The 7,563-nt window shown below is 30.1% G+C and overlaps 1 protein-coding gene across 1 annotated transcript; it reads right to left on the bottom strand.

Annotated features, from left to right (window-relative positions):
* Positions 1-6,594: 6,594 nt before the first annotated feature.
* On the bottom strand, positions 6,595-7,335 carry LOC108851083 (uncharacterized). The gene has a single exon (XM_018624512.2). The coding sequence runs from the start codon at positions 7,095-7,097 to the stop codon at positions 6,792-6,794; it is 306 nt and encodes a 101-aa protein (XP_018480014.1). The 5' UTR covers positions 7,098-7,335; the 3' UTR covers positions 6,595-6,791.
* Between the last annotated feature and the right edge of the window lie 228 nt (positions 7,336-7,563).

Genomic DNA, 7,563 nt, shown 5'->3' on the forward strand with positions numbered 1-7,563 from the left:
AGGTTGAAATATATATAAAATTATTATTTCTTCTAAATTTTTTTAAGATGATGTTTAGGATATGATAATAAACTTCCTTAAATCGCAGTCAAACATATGTTATTATATTTCTTACAAACAGGTATATCTGCTCAAGGAGTCAAATGGTCACATGGGTATGTCTGATAAAAAATATTAACAAAATAAACAAGAAACGTAAAATGTAAAAAAAAAAAAAACGTACGTAAAATGTATGATCAAATTCAGTGTCCATATGATCATAACTTTTGGGCTATTAGTAATAATAATATTTACTAATCATTTGTTCTTGCTGAGCTCCCACAGGCCACAACTAACGTTTTTCACTGTAATGGGTGGCAGTCTTCTTGAACACCATTTTTAGGAATATTTGAATCCAACTAATAACAATTTGGGGGGTTGGATGCCCTATAATGTTATACTAGATTAGGACCCGCCCTAAAGGGCGGAAATTGATTTGTCAAATTTCAATTAATAATATATGGTATATATAATATGTGTATATAATATTATATATATTTTGTGTAATATTTATATATATACATATTAGACATATATATAATATTTTATTAAATATATATAGAATTCAAAAGTATATAATAAATTTTGAAATTTTAAAAACATTTTAAATGGGTTATCTGAACCCTCAACCGAACCCGTAAAGATCTGAACCAAACCCGAACCAAAATTTAAAAATATCCGAATGGGGCTGAAATCTTTGACCCCGAAAACCCGAAACCCGAATGGACTGAACCGAAACCCGAATGGGTACCCGAACGCCCAGTCCTAGATCTAATTATATTAAGAAATTAACCAAAAATATTATAAAAGTGTTATTGGTTAGGTTTAACTAATCTATGTTGGTTAAGATTTGGTTTAATTTAAGTTGGTAGGTTGCATTGTATAGGAGTCATCATATATTCTAGCAACAATTATGAAAGAGTCCAAAATTTAAATGAGAACTTCAAATAGTAGATAATCCCTAAATTAATAGATTAGATATAATTCAGATGCCTTTTCTTAACAAATCAAACGGAAGCTGATTTCTTAAGCAGAATCAAACATTATTCCTTTGGACGCTGAGGAACAATTAATGTGTCCTAACAACATCATCATTACTCCTTCTGCGATTTGGTAACTGATTTACAGAGAAGTAAGGAACACAATCATGGCTAGGAGAAAGAAGAAGCAATTCAACTCTCTCCTTGCTAGTTGGATAATCTGAACCTTGGGGTTTCTTAACCGATTTTGCTCTATTTTGTTTTTACTTTGTTCTTTGCTTTGGTAGAGTAACTTTAGATTTAACTTCCGTAAAATCTGAACATCATTAATATGATATTAGCATTCTCAGAGAAGAATTCAAACATGGTCTTGCTGCAAGACTCTTGAATATAAAAATTCGGACAACAAGGGCTTATCGTTTAATGGTTAAAATATACAGCTCATAATTGATTTTATTGTAGGTTCAAGGTCTACTAAGAGCATTTTCAGTGGCACACTATTTTTTCCTTTATAATTTACACAAAAGTAGAATTACTCTATAATATAGATGCTCTATTTTTTTTGTAAATTATAGAAGAAAAAATAGTGTGTCATTGAAAATGCTCTAAAGCTATCAACCGTACTCCTAATTACTTGTTATTCTATTTGGAAGAAGAAAATGGCCAATGAATTTGGTATTAAACATCCTTCACTTGACTCCTAAAATGAATGGCTTGAGAATAAACCTAACTTCCTTGGGAACAAAGAATATGATTTAAAAATGGTCCCTGATGTATAGATTCTCGCAAGTCAGAGACATAAAATAGCAAAATGTATAATTATGATAGAACCAAATTTTGGTTACACTAATATCTTCAAAAGATACTCTATAACTTCAAATATAAAGTTTTTTGCTCTCTAAAAAGGAACTTCAAATTTAATGTTTTGAGTAGTTAAAATTTCAAATATAGAGTGCCACAACTCAAAACTTCAAATTTGAAGTTTCATATTTTTCATTACATTTTGGTCTTTAAATTTACATGTCATATTTATGATTCTTAAATATTTGTCATTTAATCTTTTTCATCCTTCAAAATTTTATAACTCATAGATATTTTAAATTTTATTTTTATAATTTTAATTTTACAAATATTTAAAATAAAAATTTTAAAAAAAAATTAAAATAAGTTCTTTCAAAAGTAGATTTAGATAACAACAAATTAGAAAAACTTAATAAATGCACTAATTGATCATATATGGAAGTATTATGAAAATAGTTTTATAAAATAATGTAGTATTTTACTTGTAATTTAATATTTAATGGCATATTTATATGTAAAATTATATATTTTACTGTATCATTTTGTTAATTAATATTTCTATAATATATTTATATATGTGCTATTTATTTATAAAATTTTATGAATTTAAATTAAGTATCATAAATATAAAGACCATAATGTAAAATACAAATAGTTTTGACATTTTACTTTTTGGAGAAGCCTGGATTGAACCTTCATATATAGAGTTTGAGAAACTTCAAATAAATAATGCTTTTGGAAATGCTCTAAGTGAGATATGTTACATGGCTAGTGTTAATCTCTCTTGGGACACTTGAAGAGAGTTTCTGCTGGTTAATCTCAGTCCGGATATAGAGTTAACTACTGAAAGTAACGAGAGAGCTAGGTTTGTAGAACAAATACTAAAAGGTGTGAAAGATGGAAATTTATGCATCTTGAGAAAAGCTCGACCAGCTGAAATAAATAATATTACAAAACATATTAAAGAGATTCTTGATTGATTTAAACGTGGTGAATACGACGGCTGTGGTTGTTAGAATGTGTGGAAGCAAGGTTCTTTTAGCAATGGAAGTAATAAAGCGGGATAGTATTATAGACAAATCTTGGTTAATTGGTAGCCGGTGCAACGAGGATGATTGGTTGATAAACTATAAATTCTTTTTGTAATTTATTATGTAATATTTTTTCTGCAATATTACCTTTTATATATTAGTTGAGAAATACTTTAATTATGTTGATAAGTCATCACTAGGATCATTTTTAGAGTCTTTAAAAAAAAATAAAGTTAAATTATTAGAATAATTACAATACATGTTATTTATTATTTGGTCATCTAAATACATAATAAATTTCACATCAAATTAACCATAAAATTAATTAGTAATGTACAAAAATATTTCATCATTTTTTAAATAAAATATATAAAATTATATTTTTTCTGAGTTGAGCTTATTTCGATTTTTCATGAGCATGGTTTTTTTTAAAACTCATTTAATATATGAATTTAATGATCGAATTGAAATTAAATCACGAATTATATGAATAATTTATAATAACTAATTCATGAGTTTGATCGTTTTATCTTCATATCATATATCTTTAGAACTAAAATGTCACACAACGTATTCCTAAAACTCCCATACGAAATATATATTTTATGATTTAAATAGACGAAAACTTTAAAGATAAATCATTTCAAGAATTTTACGTGGAATAGATGAAGATATTAGATCACATTTTAGCTTTGATTTAATTTATTATTAGGTGTTGGATTTATTTAGTATATAATATTAATATTATAATTTTTAATATTTAAAATTTAAAATGCATTTAACAGTTGAGTGACCCAAATGCTTTATATTACTAAGGGCCTGACTGGTGTAACCGCAGCGGTTGCGGTTGGGTTGCGGGAGTTTGCGGGTGCGGATGGTTGCGGTTTTAAGCGTTTTTTAGAGATTTGTACGACTGGTATAGCTGTTAGAAATTGTTGCGTTTGCGGGACTCTTATGACTGGTAAACTACAAAACGCAACATCTGTTAAATAATAATTTAACAATATTTACATTTTATGTAATTATAAAAATATTAAAAATCATAATAATATGATAAATATAAAATTTATATTTATAAAATCATATTATTCAATTTTAAAAATTTATAGAAAATATTTTAGTTTTGAATTTTATAATATAAATTGAAATATAATATGAATACATTTTACAATTTCTATTATTTCAATTTAAAATTTTTATTGGATATTTTTAGTATTATTTTTATTTATTCTGTTTTTAAAGAAAAAAAGTTTATCCTCCCGCAACCGCCCGCAACCGCAAACGCTAGCTGGAACCAGCTTTTGATTTTAAGAGGTTCGGAGCGGTTTGAAGCGATTTGTAGCGTTTTCTGTGATTGTTTCGAAACGCCAACAACCGCTACAAACCGCAAAAGCTGCGTTTGCGGGTGGTAGCGGGAAAACCAGTCGGCACCTAAGTCTACTACGTATTTCTTCTCTCTAACATGGTCTAATATTTTGAGGGATCCTATATAAGACTGTTTACAATGGACTTGTTGAATAGATGTTTCAACTGTTGAATGCATTTTAATGAGAGTGTTGAAAAATTAAAAATAAGTACGTGGATTGTTAGATGTTGAAAGTTAAATAATGGGACACGTAGAAGTGATTTGTTACTTGATTATTAGTGTTTCAAAAATTGCTGAGATTTTTTTACCCCTTAGTTATTTCCAGTGCCTAACCTTTTATATTGCCCCAATCCAAATATAAAATTATGTCCTTGTGCATAATTTTTTTGTCAACACTTTACTGCATAATTTTTTTGTCAATACTTTATACATAATTTATCAAGATCACAAAACAGTATAAAAACAATTTAAATTTTTATTTAGAAAAATCAAATTCCATAGTCTACTAAAAATATTGATATTAAGAACACTTAATGTTGAAATACAGATCTTCTTGCATTTTTTTCCTACAAAATCATCCATTAGACTTCTATAGTCAAGTCTTTCAACCGTAGTTGTCTCAATTGATAACATAGCCAATCCATTTAACCTTTTTTGTGACATGGTAGACCGCAAATAATTCTTTATCAGTTTCAACTTCGAAAAACTTCTTTCAGCTGTGGCGATCGACATCGGAATGGTTAACAATATGCGATAAGCAATTTCTGTGTTTTGATAACAATCCTCTATTCTTTTTAAAAAGTCAAGCACTTCAATAGGCTTTCGAACTATTTCGGGTATTGATTCTCGAACTAATTTAAAAACGACAGAACTAAGAAACGTACCTTCTCACTACGTAAAGGATGAATTGAAATAACTGAAGCAATAACTAGATTATGTAATCAAGAGCAAGAGGACAAAAGAAAAATATGGGTAGAATAAAAGTGCTGCAAGCTTCGAAGACGACGCAAAGGAAAAAATTGGAACAAAAGGAAAAACTGTTTTATTTCTGACTTTTAATTAGGGTTTTAACTATAGTATAAAATAGAAATTTACTTATATATTTAATTTTTAACAAGTTCATAAATATCGTTGAAAAGTCTAACAAATCTTATTCTAACTAAAAATGTCTAATAAATAATATTTTAACAAAAAAGAACTCATAAAATTTATTTATTTATCAATACTAATAATTTTTTTTGAAAAATTTGCCTCATTAATTTGGATATAAAGTCTAACAAATCTTATTCTAAATAAAAATGCTTAATAAGTAATATTTTAACAAAAGAACCCACAAAATTTATTTATTTATCAATATACTAATAATTTTTTTTAAAAAAAATATGCCCCATTAATTTGGATGCCCCAATCTTTGGTTTGAGTGGTTTCTCCTCTAGGCTAACTCAGGCCGTACACACGTGTATACATTAGTGGCCATGTCACAGCGTCCACAATGAACATTCATGCATGTGCATGTTTTAGAAAACTACGACTGCTACGAGTTTTCGCCATCGTGAAAAGCACTAAACACTAATCCTTGCCGCGCTTGTTATGAGACTTTGCCGCGCCGCCGTCTGTATTTGTGATGACGTTCTTGCCATGACTGCTACGAGTTCTCGCCATGGTGAAAAACACTAAACACTAATCCTTGCCTCGTCTGTTACGAGACCTTGCCGTGCTGTTGGCTGTATTTCTCACCGGAAGAAAAACACAAATCCGCTCCGCCTTAATCTTTCTGGAAGTTTCCCTCTAAAATCTTTGGTTTTCGCAAACTGGAAAATAAATGGTGGAATTGAAAAATAAAAGGTCACAGATTGTCTCCCAAAATTGAATCGAGTTAATTAAAGCATCGGATCCACAAACTTTTCAAATTTTAAAAACAAAAAAAAAACAGTTAAAAAACAAACGAGAAGAAAAAAAGAAACTGCGCCAGTTAGAAAATAGTCAGAAACAAATTAAGTCATTTCACACAGAAACTACCATACCTACTTAAACTATTTTTCCATGTAATAAAAAGACAGAAACTGTTTTAGGGTGAAACTGACTCAAAATCTAAACGATGTTTTTCCATATAATAAAAAGACAGAAACTGTCTTAGGGTGAAACTAACTCAAAATCTAAACCGAACAAAGATGAAGTCATAGAACGGTTTGACTCGCTTTTTAAGAACCAATCCAGGATTAGTCCCGGGCATAATTTTCTTATCTTTTTGGTTCACCCGGATTCGGGAAAGATATGTAAAATTTTAAGTTTGCAACCGATTCAATAGTGTACATAATGTATTATTCTTTTTTTAATCGATCAAAGCCCACAAAAAAACTTATACTAAACCAAGAAAAAGCCAAACCCAAAACCAACTTGGTTTTTCATTATAAAAAATCCTCGAATTAAGGATAACATGATCAAAAACTGAAAAAACCATACCAAAACAAGTACAATATATGGTTCATACTAAAACCGAACAACCGAATCGATTGAAAAACCTTGAATCTCCCGAGTTCAATATTGTCTTATGTTATCTAAAGGAGGAGGGAGCTAAGTGGAAGTGCTCAGATTCCAAAGATCATCCTCCCAGACAACATCTTCGAACAACACTCCATAGTTTTTCTCAACAAACTCCACGTCCCAACATGAAGGCAACACAGTGCTCCATGTCATCATCTCGTCGACGACAACGTCTCCGTCCTTCAGCCTCATGCCCCACAATTCCTCCTCCTCCACCGCCGCAGCCGCAGCTACGCTCGCTGCTGCAGCCAACGCATCAACTTGCTCCACAACCACCACCTCCATTTTCCTCTCCTCCTTGACCTCCAGTTTCTGTTTCTTTCTCTCCCTCTTCATGTAAATTATCAATGCATGTACGAATTAAGTCAGAGAGAGAGGACATATATAAAGGATGGCTTAGAACTTAGAAGAGGAAAATGAGTATTGAAGAGAATGTGTATTGAGACATGGAGTTAGGACATGGAGGAGAGAGAAAGACTACAGTTTCTTAACCACACACCATCTGTCTGTTCCTTAGGCCCTACGTGTCCTCCATTACTTTTTGCTACAAATATCTTTGATAGTGGTTCACCAGAATAAACAAGGAATTTTTTCATTAACTTTATTTTAATGTGTTTAAAAATCAAAATGCCGCCTAGAGGAAACTGAAATCCCCGCACGTACCAATTCTTCTATTTTATAAAATTATTATGCTGCTCGTAATGATAAGTGAAAGAAAAAGAATAGTACTTTTTTGGTTCGACTTATACTTCGAAAAATAGTGGAAATCCCACCTTCACCAGAAATAGACCAAAACGTTAAT

Source organism: Raphanus sativus, chromosome 1 (assembly GCF_000801105.2).
Source record: "Raphanus sativus cultivar WK10039 chromosome 1, ASM80110v3, whole genome shotgun sequence".
In the NCBI taxonomy this organism is placed as follows: domain Eukaryota; kingdom Viridiplantae; phylum Streptophyta; class Magnoliopsida; order Brassicales; family Brassicaceae; genus Raphanus; species Raphanus sativus.

Coding starts and splice junctions, on each gene's coding strand:
- LOC108851083 (XM_018624512.2), bottom strand. CDS start 7,097: ATGAAGAGGGAGAGAAAGAAACAGAAACTGGAGGTCAAGGAGGAGAGG.